This window comes from Salvelinus fontinalis, chromosome 33, assembly GCF_029448725.1.
Source record: "Salvelinus fontinalis isolate EN_2023a chromosome 33, ASM2944872v1, whole genome shotgun sequence".
Lineage (NCBI taxonomy): Eukaryota > Metazoa > Chordata > Actinopteri > Salmoniformes > Salmonidae > Salvelinus > Salvelinus fontinalis.
In genome coordinates this window covers 49,265,323-49,287,238 of record NC_074697.1, presented here as the reverse complement: position 1 = coordinate 49,287,238, position 21,916 = coordinate 49,265,323, and the positions used below count along the sequence as shown (strand labels likewise).

The window sequence follows — 21,916 nt, the reverse complement described above, 5'->3', positions numbered from 1 at the left end:
CTCTTGAATGGACCCTAATGTTGTTCATTTGGTCAAATGGACTTGAGACCGGAGTCGTGGATTTTACAAAGTCATTCTACATGTGATGCGGCACCATGTAGGGTCGTTTCACCTCAAAAAGCACAATAGGATGTGACACCCACCATTGTCAGATTTTTTTCTGAAATATTTTCTGTAATTAGTAACAGATACGATTAGCATTCCTGAAACATATTACAATATTTGTAAGGTTATTTTTCTTTTAGAAACAATACAAACAACAACATCATACAAACGGTTTCCGAAGGGTCCTTAACTCTTAAGGCCTTAAAAATGTAGATTAAATATTTTGTCTTAAATACACTGCTCAAATAAAGGGATCATTTTGCAGGGCTCTGGCAGTGCTCCACCTGCTCCTCCTTGCACAAAGGCGGAGGTAGCGGTCCTGCTGCTGGGTTGTTGCCCTCCTACGGCCTCCTCCACGTTTCCTGATGTACTGGCCTGTCTCCTGGTAGCGCCTCCATGCTCTGGACACTACGCTGACAGACACAGCAAACCTTTTTGCCACAGCTCGCATTGATGTGCCATCCTGGATGAACTGCACTACCTGAGCCACTTGTGTGGGTTGTAGACTCCGTCTCATGCTACCACTAGAGTGAAAGCACCGCCAGCATTCAAAAGTGACCAAAACATCAGACAGGAAGCATAGGAACTGAGAAGTGGTCTGTGGTCACCACCTGCAGAACCATTCCTTTTTTGGGGGTGTCTTGCTAATTGCCTATAATTTCCACCTTTTGTCTATTCCATTTGCAGAACAGCATGTGAAATGTATTGTCAATCAGTGTTGCTTCCTAAGTGGACAGTTTGATTTCACAGAAGTGTGATTGACTTGGAGTTACATTGTGTTGTTTAAGTGTTCCCTTTATTTTTTTGAGCAGTGTATATATGGAGTTAGTGTTGTGCCTAAAATAAGGGGTTAAATGCAACAAAAACCGATTTTAAGGACTATCTGTTTATCCATGTTTGAAGCTGTAATTCAATGCGTTTCTATGGGCTAATAGCAGTATCAAAATGATTGTTTGATACCTTAAGGGGTCCTAAAAATCAAATCAAATGGCTAAATGATCATTGGTTTGACCATCATAAAACAATTCCATATGTTAGCTTCAGCCAGCTGAATAATATAGCTTAATCTTCCCAACTGCGAACACACACACACACACACACACAGGACGCCCACATCAAACCCGAAACCAACTCACATTTGAGTTCAGTCATGGCCACTAGCATTTCTTAATTTACCAAATCTAAAATGAGGCCAGTCTAAAGTGCAGTTGCCCTTTTAGACTGTGTCATATGGTACAAAATGGGATACCTTGCACATTTTTATGTATTTGCAAGTTGTCAGCCTCATACCATCTTTATTCAAATGTGAATGCAAAAGGAAGTATGCATGGTGGACATTCTCATATAGTCAAAATGTTGCAGTATGGACACTTTGAAGGTTAATCCTTGACATCAAATGTCAATTGACATTTTTTGAGTCTTCAAAAAATTTGACATATGGGAAAGATTCAAGACCGAAAGCGACCCTTTTGAGCTAAAAGGTTGTTTTGCAAGCTTGCGTGCCTGTCATACTTCACTGAAAGTTACTCACCCTAGCCTGACAGTAACACTTGAGGAAATTGGAAAGGAAATGAAGAAATAGAGAAACACAATTCTGTGAATCTCATGTTACAGCCAGGGATATTCACGTAGCAGAAAGTGTGATGGTGATGCAAAATGCATCATATGATGAAAAAAAAAAAAAAACACGCCATCACACTTCCATTTTTATTGAAAGTGCTCTGTTTGGAAACTTAACTGTTGACATGCTCACTTTCTTGGGGGGGACTGTATCAACAGGGGACTAATTAACAAAACACTCATGTTTTTTGAGTAAAATATCCTTTTAGAAGAATGCCAGGACAGGGAGGACACTGTATTAGACCCTGTGTTACATCATTGGCCTTGCCAATCACCTTACCCCGCTTAACCTTTACAATACTCTGTGTTTACTTAAGAGATAGAGGACATCAGTCAACCTTAGGCTTGGGGCATATTCACGTGGTAGCAGAGGGACCGTGACGAGATTTACATTTTCATAATATGTACATTACCTTTTTAAATGTACATTAGCAATGTAACGTTATGTGCTGAGCGAGGGTTCGGGGGCAATGAACGGTCTTGCTCTGCAGCTGCAATATCCCAGTATAGCCACTAGCCAGTAAAGCATGCTTAACAAACTATTCAACTATGCAAGCAACTTTTCATGTTAACCATATTGCACTCTTGAATAATGCAACAATTCACACGCATGTGCAGACAGGGTTTGTTTTCACGTCTATACACTCATTACATTTGAGCTTCAATACAAAAGCACAGTTACTAAAGCTAACATGCATCATTAAGTAACTTTAGCCTATAAAAAATGTATGATTACCCTCTCATACAAATATAAAAGTAGAGTAGGCCTACCTTACAAAATTATAACAAACCAGGCTTTATTTTTATCAATATAATGCAAATCATTACATGTGGAAGAAGCTAATTGCGACAAAAAAAGTGGATAATTCACTGGGGAGTTGAGAATAGCTGTTTTACTTGGCTCAGTGTAGCCAGCCAAGAACCATTGACAGTTTTATTTATTTTTTAAAGCTACGCCTACAATTTCAGAATGTAACAGGCTGTTACTGCAATTTCAGGTTAACTCATTCAAATATTAGGAAAATGTCTATACATTTCAGCTGTTTTTAAAAACAGTGCTCTGCTATTACGATGTTTATTGTAGGAGTGTTGGACTCAGCGAGAATTTTTTAACACTGCTTTGCTTGGAGGGGGACAACTGTGGGGCCAGTGACATGTGCTTCCTCCAGAAGTAGCGGTCGAGAGGTGACAAGTTTACATTACAGTAAAAGGTCTAGCCGAGGGTATTTTCTCAATCTCTAGGCAATCTCTCATAGTGAGAATTTTTGCCTAAAATGACATACCCAAATCTAACTGCCTGTAGCTCAGGACCTGAAGCAAGGATATGCATATTCTTGATACCATTTGAAAGGAAACACTTTGAAGTTTATGGAAATGTGAAGTTAATGTAGGAGAATATAACACATTAGATCTGGTAAAAGTTAGTACAAAAATACGTTTTTCTTCTTTGTATTATCTTTGAAATGCAAGAGAAAGGCCATAATGTATTATTCCAGCCCAGGCGCAATTTAGATTTTGGCCACTAGATGGCAGCAGTGTATGTGCAACATTTAATACTGATCCAATGAACCATTGCATTTCTGTTCAAAATTGTGTCAAGACTGCCCAAATGTGCCAATAACTTCAAGTTCATAACTGTGCACTCTCCTCAAACAATAGCATGGTATTCTTTCACTGTAATAGGTGCAGTTAGATTAACAAGATTTTAAGCTTTCTGCCAATATCAGATATGTCTATGTCCTGGGAAATGTTATTGTTACTTACAACCTCATGCTAATCGCATTAGCGCACATTAGCTCAACCGTCCAGCGGGTGGGACACCGATCTGTAGAGATCCTTAAGAGGTTTTAAACAAGATACCCTGCCGTTCTTTTAGTCAACTCCTCTGTTGTGTTGTTCACTGTCATAGCAAGCAATGTTGGCTAAAACACAAACAGATCTGGCAATGAGGCTATAGGAAAGTTTGAAGGTCCTCCAATGACATGCTTGTAACATTCCCATTATTGTGCATAGTGTGATGATAAACCATTAGTGTGAAAAGGGACCATTTGGTCCCTGTACTAGGCATGTGTGCTTTTCTTGCCTGTGAAAAGCATCATTGATTTGCTGTGTTTTATGTCTCAGCAGATAGTGGTGAAAGAATACTTGTTCAGTGCATGATTTTCTTTATAGACTTTGGAAGTGAATAACATTAGTCTCCTTTTTTCTTTCAGAGCACCTTCTACTCAAGAGACTAGTTTTATTGAAAAGATGAAGAAAACGGTGAGTTTTTCTATTTCAGTATTTTGGGTGTGGGAAGGATAATGGTCTAGCTACTAGACTGGCTTTACATAATGGTTATTAGGTAGAGGACGGATTGGAGTGGATCCTCCGGACTTGGATTCAAATACTATTTTAAAATAATTAGAAATATTTTCTGGGCTTGATTGAGCTTGTCTGGTACAGTAGAACCAATAGAGTAGTCAAAAAAGTGAAAACCCTGCCCATCTGGCAATGCAGGAAGAAAAGAGCAAATGCTAAAAGTATTTGAAAGATTTCAAATAGTATTTTAACATTTTGTCTGCACAGTACTAGCTGACCTTGAAATGTATATAGTTGATTTGGCTGCAAAGTCCCCAGATATCAGAAGGTGAAATAAATCCAATTATGCTATTTTACGACATCATGTAGTTTAGTCTCTGTTGCTCACTGTCTATTGATTTATCATGGGAACCATAAATGGTGAAATACACGGCGTATACAAAACATTAAGAACACCTGTTCTTTCCATGACATAGACTGACCGGGTGATCCTTTATTGATGTCACTTGTTAAATCCACTTCAATAAGTAGATGAAGGGGAGGAGTCAGGTTAAAGAAGTATTTTGAGACCATAGAGCCCAACAGTGGAGGTTTCATAATAACTACAAAAGCAATAGCTTTTCCACCATTCATTTTTCCCATTGGGGATTTTACAAACACTTCAAATAAAGGCGATGCTTCGTGTGGGCTTACCCTGGCGTGACGTTTTGATAACCATGTAAGTCTCTCTCGGACAAGGTGACTTTTAGCAATATATTCAGCTCTATTTACTCTCATTTATAAAATGCTAAATAGCGTCAAAGTAGACATCATACAAAACTACAAGTCACTGCAAGCTCCTGCATGTAATCTCTAGCTGACACCTTTGCTAACGGGTATTGTGTCAATGTATAACTTGCACAAGACAGTTCACAGAATTGTCCATTTTAAAGAAATGTAGCCAATTGATTCATTACTACATTTAGCTAACAATTAATTAGAGATTCTTACCTTTGCTTCGATTTGGCAGTCTCGTCCATGTCATGGCATTTGTAGTTCTTTATGATAGCCACATTAGCAGCTAATTAGCGATTCATTTTTTGCGGGGGGGGGTGGGGTAAATATAGTCACATTGTCCTAGAGAGATTTACATGGTTATCAAAATGTCACGCCAGACTAATCCTACACAAAACACAGCCCTTATTTTAAGTGTTTCTAACATCCCTTTTGGGGAAGATTTATGCTTGGAAAACTATTGGAACCATTTCCCTGTTTGACCGCTAGGTTTTATGGGTATTATGACTCATACTGTGGTACTATATTGGGACATGGATTGTGTACGTGTGCCATTCAGAGGGTGAATGGGCAAGACAATAGATTTAAGTGCCTTTGAATGGAGTGTTGTAGTAGGTGCCAGGTGCACCGGTTTGTGTTAACCCCAGCAGCATTGCAGTTCTTTTCACTCTCAACAGTTTCCTGTATGTATTAAGAATGGTCCACCACCCAAAGGACATCCAGCCAACTTGACGCAACTGTGGGAAGCATTAGTCAATATGGGCCAGCATCCCTGTGAAACGCTTTCGACACCTTGTAGAGTAGAGCTTTCGACACCTTGTTCTGAGGGCAAAAGGAGATGCAATTCAATATTAGGAAGGTGTTCCTATTGTTTGGTATACTCGGTGTTTAATTATTCTATCACAGACCATAATGCTCTAACCTGTATAATGTAATATTTTACCTCGTTATTGGACAGCAAAAAGTTAAATGGCAACAGGGTGGGTTGGTATTTGGTTATAACTAGGGCCTGGAGTTTTTTCCTGGCCGCCAGGTCATGTGGTCAGGAAATGTGGTCATTCCAAGTGTTGCTGCTATTTCCTTCTCCAGGGTAGGAACATCGTGGTATTCTACGGCTCTCAGACAGGCACGGGCGAGGAGTTTGCCAACCGGCTGTCCAAAGACGCCCAGCGCTACGGCATGAAGGGTATGGCTGCCGACCCCGAGGAATACGACATGGTAACTAAATAACGATATTCCTATATCAGTGTTTATATGGTTACATATGAAATTCTGTATCCTTGTTCCATTTTTCTGGATCATTTGAGAATTTTACTAAATAGATTTTGCTTTCACAAGATCTGAAAATAATCATTTTGGGTGCGATTTGAATTCTACGTGACATTAGCAAGCTAGCTTGTTTACAATGGGCAAAAAGTACCATGCGATTCGTGCTGCCGCATCACAATACCTGGTACTCTGGTCCTGGGTCTTGGATCCGCTACTCACACAGGTCCAGGATTCGCTTCAGTCAGGGTTTGTTCGTGTTTCACACAGGCTTTATAGCATGGATCAGAGTACCAAAAGCTCCAAGATCCGAATCATACAGTGAATATGTAGCCTAGTGGTTAGAGCGTTGGGCCAGTAACCGAAAGGTTCCTGGATCGAAACCCCAAGCTGACAAAGTAACAATCTGTTGTTCTGCCCCTGAACAAGGCAGTTAACCCACGGTAGGCCGTCATTGTAAATAAGAACTTTTTCTTAACTGACTTGCCCAGTTAAATAAATGTTAAGTGGGCCTCCCGGGTGGCGCAGTGGCCTAGGGCACTGCTTCGCAGCGCTAGCTGCGCCACCAGAGACTCTGGGTTCGCGCCCAGGCTCTGTCGCAGCCGGCCGCGACCGGGAGGTCCGTGGGGCGACGCACAATTGGCCTAGCGTTGTCCGGGGGGTTAGGGAGGGTTTGGCCGGTAGGGATATCCTTGTCTCATCGCGCACCAGCAACTCCTGTGGCGGGCCGGGGCGCAGTGCGCGCTAACCAAGGGAGCCAGGTGCACGGTGTTTCCTCCGACACATTGGTGCGGCTGGCTTCCGGGTTGGAGGCGCGCTGTGTTAAGAAGCAGTGCGGCTTGGTTGGGTTGTGTTTCGGAGGACGCATGGCTTTCAACCTTCGTCTCTCCCGAGCCCGTACGGGAGTTGTAGCGATGAGACAAGATAGTAATTACTAACAATTGGATACCACAAAAATTGGGGAGAAAAGGGGGTAAAATGTATTTAAAAAATATCTATAAAAAAATATCTATAAAAAAAATAAAGAGTAAAAATGTGAAAACACCCTTAGTATAATAACGATTCTAATAACCCCTTCATGACAACCCTGTCTAATAAGGCTTCTATACTGCCACCCCAGCAGCTCCAACAAGGATTCATACCTGCATAGCTCAAAGGTGGCTCAACTGTACCTCTCCTAACAATTAGTCTCTTGAGCCAAGGTCCTGTTCCATAAAGTTGAAAAGCTATTAGTGCCCTGAATGGCATACAGCACATGTAATGGCAAATATCTAATGTCCAGGCATCTTCTAATCCACAGTCTGAGCTGTCCCGTCTGGCTGAGATTGGCAACTCCCTGGCCATCTTCTGCATGGCCACTTACGGGGAGGGAGACCCCACAGACAACGCCCAGGACTTCTATGACTGGCTGCAGGAGACAGACGGGAAATTGGATGGAGTCAACTATACTGTGACTATCTCTTTCTCGCTCTCTTCTCCCCCTGTTATTCATAATCGGGCCAGGAGTTTGCCCAAGAAAAACTCCTGTTGGCCCCATTCACATACAGTTGAAGTCGGAAGTTTACATACAGCTGAGCCAAATACATTTAAACTCAGTTCTTGACATTTAATCCCAGTAAAAATTCCCTGTTTTAGGTCCGTTAGGATCACCACTTTATTTTAAGAATGTGTAATGTCAGAATAATAGTAGAGAGAATTATTTATTTCAGCTTTTATTTCTTTCATCACATTCATAGTGGGTCAGAAGTTTACATACACTCAATTAGTATTTGGTAGCATTGCCTTTAAATTGTTGAACTTGGGTTAAATGTTTTGGGTAGCCTTCCACAAGCTTCCCACAATAAGTTGGGTGAATTTTGGCCCATTCCTCCTGACAGCTGGTGTAACTGAGTCAGGTTTGTAGGCCTCCTTGCTCACACACGCTTTTTCAGTTCTGCCCACACATTTTCTATAGGATTGAGGTCAGGGCCTTGTGATGGCCACTCCAATACCTTGACTTTGTTGTCCTTAAGCCATTTTGCCACAACTTTGGACGTATGCTTGGGGTCATTGTCCATTTGGAAGACCCATTTGCGACCAAGCTTTATCTTCCTGACTGATGTCTTACTTCAATATATACACGTCATTTTCCGTCCTCGTGATGCCATCTATTTTGTGAAGTGCACCAGTCCCTCCTGCAGCAAAGCACCCTCACTACATGATGCTGCTACCCCCGTGCTTCACGGTTGGGATGGTGTCCCTCGGCTTGCAAGCCTCCCCCTTTTTCCTCCAAACATAACAATGGTCATTATGGCCAAACAGTTCTATTTTTGTTTCATCAGAGGACATTTCTCCAAAAAGTACGATCTTTGTCCCCATGTGCAGTTGCAAACCGTAGTCTGGCTTTTTTATGGCGGTTTTGTAGCAGTGGTTTCTTCATTGCTGAGCGACCTTTCAGGTTATGTCGATATAGGACTCGTTTTACTGTGGATATAGATACTTTTGTACCTGTTTCCTCCAGCATCTTCACAGGGTCCTTTGCTGTTGTTCCGGGATTGATTTGCACTTTTCGCACCAAAGTACGTTCATCTCCAGGAGACAGAACGCGTCTCCTTCCTGAGCGGTATGACGGCTGCGTGGTCCCATGGTGTTTATACTTGCGTACTATTGTTTGTACAGATGAACATGGTACGTTCAGGCATTTGGAAATTGCTCCCAAGGATGAACCAGACTTGTGGAGGTCTACAATTTGTTTTCTGAGGTCTTTGCTGACTTCTTTTGATTTTCTCATGATGTCAAGCAAAGAGGCACTGAGTTTGAAGGTCGGTCTTGAAATACATCCATAGGTACACCTCCAATTATATCAGAAGCTTCTAAAGCCATTACAACATTTTCTGGAATTTTCCAAGCTGTTTAAAGGTGCAGTCAACTTAGTAACTTATGTAAACTTCTGACCCACTGGAATTGTGATACAGTGAAATAATCTGTCAGTAAACAATTGTTGGAAAATGACTTGTGTCATGCACAAAGTAGATGTCCTAACCGACTTGCCAAAACTATAGTTTGTTAACAAGAAATGTGTGCAGTGGTTGAAAAACTAGTTTTAACGACTCCAACCTAAGTGTATGTAAACTTCCGACTTCAACTGTACATTAGCCAAGCGTTCACTTTCAAATGTGTATTTCACATGGATGAACTTTAGTGTGAGACCGAGATGAGTTATGCTAACATCCAAAAAAATAGGCTTTATGTGTATGGTTGAGTTCTGGTTTCGGCCATAGCTGACATGCGTGCCATCCTGGCTGGTTGGTCATTGTCGGAGTTGGTCCAACGTTCCTGCCCTCAATGGGATGAAGAATTACACTTCTGACTGGAGGCAATCTGGCCAGGCACTCTGAATGGTCACTTGGGCTCCTTCTACTCCCTGCCAGTGTCTTTGTTCTTGTCTTGAAAGACAGCATTAATTACACTTAATGAAAGATGATAGACGTTCACAGTGTACAGTGTAGGAGCTTGCGTTCAATGTGTGTGCATGTCTCTGTGTGTGTGTCTATAGTATACGATATACGAATTTGTTGAACGTTAGTTTAAAAAAAAAAAAAAAATTTTTTTTAACTAGAAGTGACTGATGTTGACATCTCTCCCTGCAGGTGTTCGCGTTGGGCAACAAGACATATGAACACTACAATGCCATGGGGGCGTACGTGGACAAGAGGCTGGAGGAACTGGGAGCCAAGAGGGTCTTCGACCTGGGCATGGGAGACGACGACGGCAAGTGAGTGAGGCTGCGTTGGAGGGGTGCGTCCCAATATCTATTTTCGCCTGAAGAGTGCACTTGTTTACTACTTCCCACAAATCTAAAGGCATTGGACTGGTGGAGGCATGCACTAATGGGAGTTTACAGCATATTTCTTATACCAGTCTTGTCCTTTCAAATCAGTGAATGGAAGTGAATGATTGCACACTTTGGGAGGAATGAGAGATAATTGGGACATATACCTTGGATCTCTCCCGAATCAAAGTGTGACCGATGTTGAGATCAAAATGATGGCCAAATGATAGAAATGGAGGTTGATAAGAGGGTGTTTCTGCTCCTTTTCATTTGTCAGCCTGGAGGAGGACTTTGTGACATGGAGGGAGCAGTTCTGGCCAGCCATGTGTGAGCACTTTGGAGTGGAGGCTTCAGGAGAGGACTCCAGGTACTTATCCCAATTTATTGTAATTATCACATTCTCATTTTCCCTCAATTCACACACACAGAGTATGGAAGGAGTGATTTGCAGATTAACTGTAGGCCCTCTCGCTCTACGTTAGCGTTCGTCAGTACGAGCTCAAGGAGCACAATGACATCAACATGAACAAGGTGTACACAGGAGAGTTGGGCCGTCTGAAGAGCTTTGAGACCCAGAAACCGTGAGTTATTCTACCCCATCCTCTTCACTTATCATTACAATATCTGCTACAGAGTTTTGTGTTCCATAGATGTCTCTCTAAACAAGTATTACTGCCCGCTAGTGGAGCTAAAGGGGATTTCCTAGTTGGAACGCTGAAGTGCGACACTGCTTTATCCGTCGATGTTTACCTCTATGATTTACCTCATGTTGTCTCTGCATACTGATGTGTACAGTTCACTGGTATGAAATTATATTGATCCTTTCCCCCCCCAGTCCTTTTGATGCAAAAAATCCATTCCTGGCTCCAGTCACTGTTAACCGCAAGCTCAACAAAGCAGGCGACAGGCATCTCATGCACCTTGAAGTGGACATTACAGGCTCCAAGATTAGGTAAGCGAGAGAGCCAAGAGAGCCGTAACTTTCTTTGTATAGTTATCAACCTATATCTACCTCCCAGACAGTATTTCCTTAAAAGGAATAGGCTCCACTTCTTGTATGAAATGGTGCCTTTTTTATATAGTGGAAAGATGACTTGAAAACCCTTTGTCATTCTGTCTTTGTAGATATGAGTCGGGAGACCACGTTGCCGTCTATCCTACCAATGACACAGCGATCGTGAACAGGCTGGGACAGATCCTTGGCGTGGACCTTGATTCAGTTATCTCTCTCAACAACCTTGATGGTGCGTCACTGACCTGATGCAACACCTTGACTCAGAGTCCTCCGAATATCTCTCAATGTCTTTTGAAGATCCTTAAACACACACATTCTGTTTGGACATCTCTTGAAATGTTACTCTCCCTGTTATTGACATTTTTTGAAGGAGAAGGTTTTGTGAAATCACCAACTGCTTTTTATTACTCTAAATCTTAGGGTCGGTGTCCGTCACCCAGGTTAAGTCTAGTCCTGGACTAAAAATAAGCTTCATTGAGACTACTTTTTAGTCGAAGATTGGGCTTAATCTGTGGAAACTGTCCCTTAGTGTATAACCAATGTTAATGTGATGCTATCTGATGCCGTTTATCAGAGGAGTCCAATAAGAAGCACCCATTCCCTTGCCCCACCACCTACCGTACGGCTCTGACCCACTACCTGGACATCATCCACCCGCCTCGCACCAATGTCCTGTATGAGCTGGCCCAGTACGCCACTGACCCCAAGGACCAGGAGAACATGCGCAAGATGGCCTCGTCTGCTCCCGAGGGCAAGGTGTGTGTCTGTGACACTGTGTTAACTTATCTGCTCTCTACTCCTATTCTAAAAGTAGTCAAGATTACCTCAACATACACAAGATGGGTTATTGGTAGTGGGAAAGTATGCTTAAACCTCAGGGTTGGGGTCAATTCGATGTCAATTCAGGAAGCAATCTTGAAAAGCATTGAGAAAAATTTGAATTGGAATTCAAATGTACTTTCTGACTGAACTGAAATGGAATTGACCCCAACCCTGATAAGCCTATAAGACATGTGAAAAGTTGCCCTGAAGCACAGATCTAACTCTAGCCTTAACCAATTTAGGAGGATGGTAAATATATCTGACCCTCATGTATCAGACCCAGATGCCTGACTCCAGATCAGTGGTTAGGGGCAACTTCTACCTACTCCATTGTTATCCCAGCTAAGTGTTGTTGTGGTCTCTACTAGGCTCTGTACCAGAGTTTTGTGCTTGAAGACAACAGGAACATCCTCGCCATCCTGGAGGATCTGCCGTCCTTGCGGCCTCCCATCGACCACCTGTGTGAGCTCATGCCCCGTTTGCAGGCTCGCTACTACTCCATTGCCTCCTCCTCCAAGGTGAGGATATATACAGGGGTGTATCCATGCATTGTAGCAAAACTATGGTTTCTAGTGAATATACCCCAGTACATCACCCCTAATGACCCCACACCCTAACTCTTCCTCAATACATGTATTTTTCTTGTTACATTTACAGTAGTTATTTAGCAGACGCTGTCATCCACTATAAATTATATTGAGATAATGTGAAACAACCACGTATTATTATAGGTCCAGTGCAGTCAAAAACAGGATTTCCCTGTGTTTTATATATACACTACACTACCGGTCAACATTTTTGGAACGCCTACTCATTCAAGGGTTTTTCTTTATTTTTACGATTTTCTACATTGCAGAATAATAGTGAAGACACCAAAACTATGAAACAATACATATGGAATCATGTAGTAACCAATTTTAAATAAATCACAGACGGTGTCACCAGCAAAACACCCCCACACCATAATTTTAACATTTTTATTTTACCTTTATTTAACTAGGCAAGTCTGTTAAGAACAAATTCTTATTTTCAATGGCGGCCTAGTGCCTTGTTCAGGGGCAGAGAACGACAGATTTTTACCTTGTCAGCTCGGGGATTCGATCTTGCAACCTTTCGGTTACTAGTCCAACGCTCTAACCACTAGGCTACCCTGCCACCCCACAACACCACCTCCATGCTTCATGGTGGGAAATACACATGCAGAGATCATTCGTTCACCCAACCTGCGCCTCAGAAAGACACGGCGGATGGAACCAAAAAACCTCCAATTTGGACTCCAGACCAAAGGACAAATTTCCACCGGTCTAATGGCCATTGCTCGTGTTTCTTGGCCCATGCAAGTCTTCTTCTTATTGGTGTCCTTTAGTAGTGTTTCTTTGCTGCAATTCAACCATGAAGGCCTGATTCACACAGTCTCCTCTGAACAGTTGATGTTCAGATGTGTCTGTTACTTGAATGTATTTGGGCTTCAATTTCTGAGTTTATGGGTAACTCTAATAAACGTATCCTCTGCAGCAGAGGTAACTCTGGGTTTTCCATTCCTGTGGCGGTCCTCATGAGAGCCAGTTTCATCATAGCGCTTTTACCAAATAGGGCTATCTTCTGTATACCACCGCTACCTTGTCACAACACAACTGATTGGCTTCAACGCATTAAGAAGGAAAGAAATTCCATAAATTCACTTATCAAGGCACACGTGTTAATTGAAATGCATTCCAGGTGACTATCTCATGAAGCTGGTTGAGAGAATGCCAAGAGTATGCAAAGCTGTCATCAATTCAAAGATGGCTATTTGTAGAATCTGACATGTAAAATATACTTTTTTGGTTACTACATGATTCCATATGTGTTAATTCATAGTTTTGATGTCTTCACGATTATTTTACAATGTTGAAAATAGTCCAAAAAAAGAACCCTTGAATGAGTAGGTGTTCAAAAACTTTTGACCAGTAGTTATTTCAAATCAAATGTTATTTGTCACATACACATGGTTAGCAGATGTTAATGTGAGTGTAGCGAAATGCTTGTGCTTCTAGTTCCGACAATGCAGTAATAACCAACGAGTAATCTAACCTAACAATTCCACAACTACTACCTTATACACACAAGTGTAAAGGGATAAAGAATATGTACATAAAGATATATGAATGAGTGATGGTAAAGAACGGCATAGGCAAGATGCAGTAGATGGTATAGAGTACAGTATATATATATCAATCAATCAATTTTATTTTATATAGCCCTTCGTACATCAGATAATATCTCGAAGTGCTGTACAGAAACCCAGCCTAAAACCCCAAACAGCTAGAATGCAGATGTAGAAGCACGGTGGCTAGGAAAAACTCCCTAGAAAGGCCAAAACCTAGGAAGAAACCTAGAGAGGAACCAGGCTATGAGGGGTGGCCAGTCCTCTTCTGGCTGTGCCGGGTGGAGATTATAACAGAACTATGCCAAGATGTTCAAAAATGTTCATAAGTGACAAGCATGGTCAAATAATAATCATGAATAATTTTCAGTTGGCTTTTCATAGCTGATCATTAAGAGTTGAAAAACAACAGGTCTGGGACAGGTGGCGGTTCCATAACCGCAGGCAGAACAGCTGAAACTGGAATAGCAGCAAGGCCAGGCGGACTGGGGACAGCAAGGAGTCACCACGGGCGGCAGTCCCGACGCATGGTCCTAGGGCCCAGGTCCTCCGAGAGAAAGAAAGAGAGAAGGAGAAAATTAGAGAGAGCCAAGATTTTCAAAATGTTCATAAATGACAAGCATGGTCAAATAATAATCAGGAATAAATCTCAGTTGGCTTTTCATAGCCGATCATTAAGAGTTGAAAACAGCAGGTCTGGGACAGGTAGGGGTTCCATAACCGCAGGCAGAAGAGAGAATATAAAGAATATACATATGAGATGAGTAATGTAGGGTATATAAACATAAAGTGGCATAGTTTAAAGTGGCTAGTGATACATGTATTACATAGAGATGGCAAGATGCAGTAGATGATATAGAGTACAGTATATACATATACATATGAGATGAGTAATGTAGGGTATGTAAATATTATATTAAGTGGCATTGTTTAAAGTGGCTAGTGGTACATTTTTACATAATTTCCATCAATTCCCATTATTAAAGTGGCTGGAGTTGAGTCAGTATGTTGGCAGCAGCCACTAAATGTTAGTGGTGGCTGTTTAACAGTCTAATGGCCTTGAGATAGAAGCTGTTTTTCAGTGTCTCGGTCCCTGCTTTGATGCACCTGTACTGACCTCGCCTTCTGGATGATAACAGGGTGAACAGGCAGTGGCTCGGTTGGTTGTTGTCCTTGATGATCTTTATGGCCTTCCTGTGGCATCGGGTGGTGTAGGTGTCCTGGAGGGCAGGTAGTTTGCCCCCGGTGATGCGTTGTGCAGACCTCACTACCCTCTGGAGAGCCTTACGGTTGTGGGCGGAGCAGTTGCCGTACCAGGCGGTGATACAGACCGACAGGATGCTCTCGATTGTGCATCTGTAAAAGTTTGAGTGCTTTTGTTGACAAGCCGAATTTCTTCAGCCTCCTGAGGTTGAAGAGGCGCTGCTGCGCCTTCTTCACAACGCTGTTTGTGTGGGTGGACCAAGTTTGTGCTTTCCATGGTGACGTCACCATCCTGTAAATTTGTTAATAGGCCAATAAGAAAGGGTTCCAAACCTCTCTGCCAATAACAGAACATTTTCAGTTTCTCCTTCCCAATCATGCCACTCCCAGACAGTCCTAGCAAAATTATTGCTTGAGAAATTCCTATTTGCTAAGAAGCTCTTTTCTTGTGTAATTTTAATTGAAAACATCAGTCAGGTACTTAATTGATACCAAGAGATTACAGCTGCACTGGACCTTTTTAAGCGTCCATTGTCGGTCAACCTGCAATAGTGTGATCTAAAAAAAAAAAAAGTGGTTAACGATGCCTTCTCTTTGTAGGTCCACCCCAATAGCATCCACATCTGTGCTGTGCTGGTGGAGTACACGACTAAAACCGGGCGCCTCACCAAGGGAGTGGCCACCACCTGGCTGAAGAACAAACTGGTTGCGGACAACGGCCACAAGTCCACGGTCCCTATGTACATCCGCAAGTCCCAGTTCCGCCTGCCCTTCAAGGCCAGCAACCCAGTCATCATGGTCGGTCCTGGGACCGGCATCGCTCCCTTCATGGGCTTCATCCAGGAGCGTGGGTGGCTCAAAGAGCAAGGTACATGGTAGACACCATGATAGAAGCTTGCCATAGACGCATGGAAATGTTTTTGTTGGTTTCCTGATTGTTTTGTTTTGCTGCATAGTATTTTTTTTATGAGTTGTCATGTTCTGTTTCACACTGACTAAAATAAAGCACCGTAACTGTCTTGTATGGATACAAGTAAGCCAATTGGTCTGCTTTTTCCTGTAGGCAAGGAGGTGGGGGAGACGGTCTTGTACTGTGGCTGCAGGCACAAGAAAGAGGACTATCTGTACCAGGAGGAGTTGGAGGAGGCTGAGAAGACGGGTGTCATCACAAAGCTCAACGTGGCTTTTTCTCGGGACCAGGAGCAAAAGGTATACTTGTTTTATTAGTTCTAGTTATTCAGCACTAGGACCTTAAAAAACTATTATTAAAAATGGTGAACAATGCTTTTCTGTTAGCTAGAATATGACATATTTATTAAATAGATGGCCATATACGACCATACAGCCATATTGTTATCTGAGCCTACACACACTGCAGTTGGGACACCAAGACAAGATTGTAATCCTTATCATATTTCCATAGCGTTCTTGAGTGTTGCCAATCATGGTTGTTGGTACTATAGACCGGTATCTATATCTGTCTGATTCTGTACCACTGGGGGTGTACTGTTAGTGGGGATGGTCAACACATACTCCACACAGAGTCCTAGGCTAGCCCTCAGAAGATACCTGAGGGATTGAGTTTGTGCTGCCTCATCTCATAAAGGAAGAGGAACACGTTTCCTTGCAAGGTCGTTTTTTGTTTGTGTGAAGACTGGAAGCTCAAGAGAATGTTGTAATAGATCTGTTTCCTCTCATTGTCACGCCAGGTGTACGTGCAGCATCTGCTGAGGACCAACAAGGAGGACTTGTGGCGGCAGATCCACACAGACAACGCACACATATACATCTGCGGGTAAGGAAGGATCCTCGCCAGTAACATTTGCACCTTGGCGATAAAATTGATTGAAATTGAATTGACATATTTCTTGAAAGCACTCCCGAATTCACAAAAATCCTCAAACAAGGGTTAAAAGACAAATGTCTTATTGAGAAATGCTCCTGTTTTTTAGGGATGCGCGGAACATGGCCAGGGATGTGCAGACAGCTTTCTATGAGATAGCAGAGGAGCTGGGCGGCATGACACGCACTCAGGCCACCGACTACATCAAGAAACTGATGACCAAGGGACGGTACTCGCAGGACGTCTGGAGCTAAAACGCCTAGGATCCAACCACATCCTATGTTTGTTTGTTTTTAGACTTGCATTGTTAGTTTGTATCAGCAACGGTTATAATGGGTCACCAACCCTGGTACTGGAGAGCTACCGGTTGTGCCGGCTTTTGTTCCCGCCAAGCACTAAAACATTGGATTCTATTGATTGCCTTTTCATGACCTTGATTAGTTGAGATGGGTGTGTTTGTGTCAGGCTAGAATAAAAGCCTACACACTGGGACCAGGATTTGTGACCACTGGGGAAGGATATCGCTGCCGTCATCTCTGGTTGTTTTTATTCCATGGAGCAACACAAGCACTCACCAATGCACCACAATAACAGTCGGTCATCCTCCATTCAGATGATTTATTGATATTCTATGTCAGTCGACCATCAGTTTGGTAGTGTCAAGTGTAGTATCACATTTGTTGACGTTGTAGCTTTTGCAGGAGAACGAACGTTTGATAATGATATACTGTAGCTGTACATAATTGTACGGTGCAAAGTGAGGGGGTGGGCTTAAATACAAAACTCACACAGTGCAAGTCTCCTCTTTAGGAAGTTGACCTAATCTGGGTACTCAAGTGTATTCCGAATACATGATAAATATTTTAGATTTGTGAAATAAAGTGAGACCTTTTTATCTACGAAATCAGTAACTGAGAAGCTTAGTGTTTTTTTACAGTACCTTTTGCATTTGGATAAGCGATATAGCCTTTTATGCAATGATGTTACTGTACATTTCTAATCAATCACAGTAACCCTTAGCAAGGCATGATAAAAGTATAATTTTGCAATTCAGTAGTCAAGCCCTCTATTGAGGAGAAATTATTAGCTTTTATTTTCCACAAGACTGCCTTTTAAATATATCAAAGAAAATGATTTTTAGGTTCCCTGTAGTATTTGTATACATGATGCAAGTAAGCATCAAAGGGGAATGGGTAAATAATATGCATATTTCGACTTAAATTCTCTGCAATATCCAGTTTACAATGAAACAAAAACTGAACACGTACACCACTTAGTAGCAAGCATTCAAATGTACATGTTTTTTTTAATCATGCAAACCTGGCACTGTACCCTGAGAATGTAGATTTCTACAGCTTGTTGGCTTTGAGTGTCAACTTTTTATCTTATTTTCTATGTACTATTGCACACTAATCAGTGTTGGTACTGGATGATATCACACTTATCTATGAAATTTGGCATATCCTTTCTTCACTTCATCGTAAGCCAAGCAAAGCATATCAATTTGTAGATTCAGTGTGTGCCTTATTGAATGTGGGGCCTGTCTTAAATGTAGAAGGGTTTTTGGATGCATTACTTTAAAGGCAATTTTTCAAAAATATTGGAGAAAAACCATATACTATGAAGACATTCATGTTACTTTTTTGTCCACATTCCATTTTATAATACAATAAGTGTCAACTGAATGAATGAATCTAAGCATATCCTTTTAAAATTAATAAAAAATATTGATTAAATATTGTTAACAGATTGAGAGTTTGTTATTCATGTCTGAGGTATGCATCCTCTTAATCGGATCAAATTTTTTAAAATTTGATTATCGTTATTTTCAATTGTTAGATGTAAGGATGGAGGGATTAAATAATGTTTGATGGATGCAAGATGTAGTTTATTTTTTATTTAACCTTTATTAGGGTTGCACATGTTGGGGAATATTCAGGAAACTGTGGGATTTAACAGGAATATATGGGAATATATGCAAATTAATATTAACACCATTTAAATGTAATTGTTTTTTGCATTGGATATATTTACCATATCATATGGAGACAGAAACATAAACCTTTTACCTTATAAGTAGACATAATTGCAAATGATTAAATCCTTCCATTAGAAATAAAAAAAACTTTATTTACAAATTGAACTTTAATTAAATGAGTTGACTCTTCACATGGGATGATTTCACTGAACAACAAAATAAAGGGAATATTGAATGATCCTCAATGATCCATTGCATCTCCCAAAAACGTTTTCAACATAAATCTGTTAAAATGATAGTCTAGAAACTAAAGCTTTGGTTGTCTTCCTCTCGGGCTTACATGTCTTCTCCCTGGACCTCCTCAATGTCCACCTCTTGAACATCAGACTCTTAGGCCTCATCTTCACTGTCACTTTCCAACCTTATTAAGGATGGCTCGTTGTCAGGCTCAAAAAGCCAAAAAATTTGCCCGGATGGCTACCAATTTTTTAACCCTTGTATTGGTCAGCCTGTTGCATGCTTTGGTGTGTGTGTTCTCAAACAAGGACCCGTTGCGCTCTGAGGTGGCTGATGTTGGTGGAATTTGGAGGATGATGGAGGCAACAGGGGAAAGAGCCTCAGATCCACAAAGTCCCTTCCACCAGGTGGCTGATGAGATATGATGGCACGACTGCCATATTGCATCTCCATCCCAAAACCCTTGCTTGGAAGTGTACTTCGCCAGACTGCAAAGAACCTTGCCCTCGTCCAGGCCAAGGTGGCGAGACACAGTAGTGATGACACCATAGGCCTTGTTGATCTCTGCACCAGACATGATGCTCTTGCCAGCATACTTGGGGTCCAACATGTACGCTGCGGTGTGTATGGGCTTCAGGCAGAAGTCTTCACACTTTTGATGTATTTCAGAACTGCAGTTTCCTCTGCTTGGAGCAACAGTGAAGTGGGCAGGGCAGTATGTATTTCTTCTCTTACATCTGCAAGCAGAGTCTGAACATCAGACAGGATGGCATTGTCTCCCTCAATCCATGCAATGGCTACTACTATAGGTTTCAGGCTGCTAACCACTCTCCCAAAATACATCATCCAGGAGGATCCTCTTGATGGGGCTGTCCATAACAGCATACTGTGTTATAGCCATTTCTTGGTCTCCTTCCCCCTCCAGGAAACTGTCAAACATGATGACAACACCACTAACGGGTGTTGTTGAGCAGCTTCGGATGTGGTGCTCTTATTCTTCTCACTTTGCTTGGTGAGATAGCAGCACAGCAATCTACAACTTGATGACCCTTCACATACCTAACCATTTCACTGGCTCTCTTGTAGAGTGTATCTATTGTTTTCAGTGCCATGATGTCCTTGAGCAGATTCAATGCATGAGCAGCACAGCCAATGGGTGTGATGTGAGGGTAGGACTCCCCTACTTTAGACCAAATAGACTTCATGTTCACAGCATTGTCTGTCACCTGTGCAAATACCTTCTGTGGTCTAAGGTCATTGATGACTGCCTTCAGCTCATCTGCAATGTAGAGACCAGTATGTCTGTTGTCCCTTGTGTCTATACTCTTGTAGAATATTGGTTGATGGGGGACATGTAGTTAATTATTCCTTGCCCACGAACTTTCGACCACCCATCAGAGATGATTGCGATTAGTCTGCTTTCTCTATGATTTGTTTAAACACTGCATCCAGCAAATGAGTAGATAAAGCATGGCTGGGTGGAGGGGTGTATGCTCGGCGAAGAACATTCAGAAACCTCTTCTAATACACATTGCCTGTGAGCATCAGAGGTGAACCAGTTACATATACAGCTCGAGCAAGACATTCATCGTAATTTCTCTGACTACGTTCCTCCATTGAGTCAAAAAAACTTCTGATTCCAGGAGGACCATGAGCTGTTGCTATCGATATGGTGTCTGATTCATAATGTTCACCTCGAATAGAACTAGAGGGACTTTTGTCAGAGGTTGCTTGTGAGAGCAGAGGGAACTTTATGCACTTGTTGCATTCTTCACATATGGTTTGGCACCATATTTGCAAATGTACACAGCTTTTCCTTCTACATTAGCTACAGTGAAATGTCTCCACACATCAGATAGTGCCCGTGGCATTTTCCTATGAATATTAGGGAGAAAATTTGTTTAAAAAATATATACACTTCCATGTACAGATAAGCAGATAGATTAAACAACTCCTTTGTAAGATAAGTGTTTTAAAATGAAACATGTATGAAAATTAGTTAACACTCCTAAGTTAGCAGGTTCAAGAAGGCTAAAACCCACATGGTAGCAAAAACTAACTAGCAGAAATTGTTAAGTTAGAAATGATTTAAACACACTTTGCTGTAGGCTACTATTTACTAGTTAACAAAAAATAATGTATGTCATATAAAATATATTCACCCCACCCAGTATTGTAATCAAAACTTACTAGAAAGCATGTAGTCCTTGGCTCAGACAGTGTAGTAGTGTGGACTCAATAGCATCTCAATAGTGTGCAAGAACTTGAGAATCAGCTGTACATGTGATGGAACAATGCACTGTGCATGCAGAGGGTTGCAATTCCATTGAATTGGGGATAGTTTAACCAAAATATGCCACAAGACCTAGAATTGCCATGTGTATCCCACAAAAAAGGTTCACTGTTATAACATAACTTTTTGATGAATTTAAGCAAAATTCCCGGGCTTACATTTTCCATGGGAAGTTATGTCAAAATTCTGGAAATGTACCGTAAAGTTTTCCGACCCTTTGCAACCCTAACCTTTATTTAACTAGGCAATTCAGTTAAGAACAATTACTTATTTACAATGCCGGACTATGCTGGACCAATTGTGTGCCGCCCTATGGGACTCCCAATCACGGCCAGTTGTGATACAGCCTGGAATCTAGCCAGGGTCTGTGGTGACACCTCTAGCAGTGCCTTACACCGCTGCGCTACTCGGGAGCCCAGAGTGACCGGTTGGGTGATGGATAAAAGTATGTTTGATGAATGGAGGCCCTATGTTGCTGCTATCTACCCTTTACCAGAGATGA

At 41.8% G+C, this 21,916-nt stretch overlaps 1 protein-coding gene across 4 annotated transcripts in view; it reads left to right on the top strand.

Annotated features, from left to right (window-relative positions):
• Positions 1-18,642, top strand: part of porb (P450 (cytochrome) oxidoreductase b) — a 34,309-nt gene extending 15,667 nt beyond the window's left edge. For all 4 annotated transcript variants that reach the window (XM_055896541.1, XM_055896542.1, XM_055896543.1 and 1 more), the window contains 14 exons: positions 3,939-3,987; positions 5,890-6,018; positions 7,367-7,516; positions 9,696-9,820; positions 10,155-10,244; positions 10,360-10,458; positions 10,713-10,829; positions 11,003-11,121; positions 11,467-11,648; positions 12,083-12,232; positions 15,664-15,931; positions 16,127-16,272; positions 16,773-16,858; positions 17,016-18,642. In XM_055896541.1, the coding sequence (XP_055752516.1) occupies positions 3,939-3,987; positions 5,890-6,018; positions 7,367-7,516; positions 9,696-9,820; positions 10,155-10,244; positions 10,360-10,458; positions 10,713-10,829; positions 11,003-11,121; positions 11,467-11,648; positions 12,083-12,232; positions 15,664-15,931; positions 16,127-16,272; positions 16,773-16,858; positions 17,016-17,160 (1,855 nt within the window). In that variant the 3' untranslated portion in view covers positions 17,161-18,642. The remainder of the gene's footprint in view (positions 1-3,938; positions 3,988-5,889; positions 6,019-7,366; positions 7,517-9,695; positions 9,821-10,154; positions 10,245-10,359; positions 10,459-10,712; positions 10,830-11,002; positions 11,122-11,466; positions 11,649-12,082; positions 12,233-15,663; positions 15,932-16,126; positions 16,273-16,772; positions 16,859-17,015) is intronic.
• Positions 18,643-21,916: the final 3,274 nt, after the last annotated feature.